Source organism: Odontomachus brunneus, unplaced genomic scaffold (assembly GCF_010583005.1).
Source record: "Odontomachus brunneus isolate Ranch 3 - 2012 unplaced genomic scaffold, Obru_v1 Obru_scaffold_262, whole genome shotgun sequence".
NCBI lineage: Eukaryota > Metazoa > Arthropoda > Insecta > Hymenoptera > Formicidae > Odontomachus > Odontomachus brunneus.
This window is the reverse complement of record NW_022639712.1, coordinates 107,921-108,137: the sequence shown is the minus strand read 5'-3', so window position 1 is coordinate 108,137 and position 217 is coordinate 107,921. Positions and strand designations below refer to the sequence as shown.

General features: G+C 47.5%; 1 protein-coding gene across 1 annotated transcript in view; it reads left to right on the top strand.

Moving 5' to 3' along the window:
• The window catches only part of LOC116852955, a gene marked incomplete at its 5' end in the record, with an annotated part of 830 nt that extends 632 nt beyond the window's left edge, over positions 1-198 (top strand). The window contains one exon of the mRNA XM_032833741.1: positions 34-198. Within this exon, the coding sequence (XP_032689632.1) occupies positions 34-198 (165 nt within the window). The remainder of the gene's footprint in view (positions 1-33) is intronic.
• Between the last annotated feature and the right edge of the window lie 19 nt (positions 199-217).

Genomic DNA, 217 nt, shown 5'->3' with positions numbered 1-217 from the left:
AATCCTGCTTACTATGTAGTGTTCGATCCGCAGATCAGTCCGGCTTACGATTGTGTTCTTAGTACAGTGTTTGGCGGGTCTTCTCAGGTACACGTTCACAGTGGCAGGTTGCGGCATTGCGGCGCTCTTCACGATGCATGTTGTGGCGCAATTGGACATCTTAATGGCGCTAATAAACAACCTAACAATCGAACATGAACTTAAGGATGCGGACAAA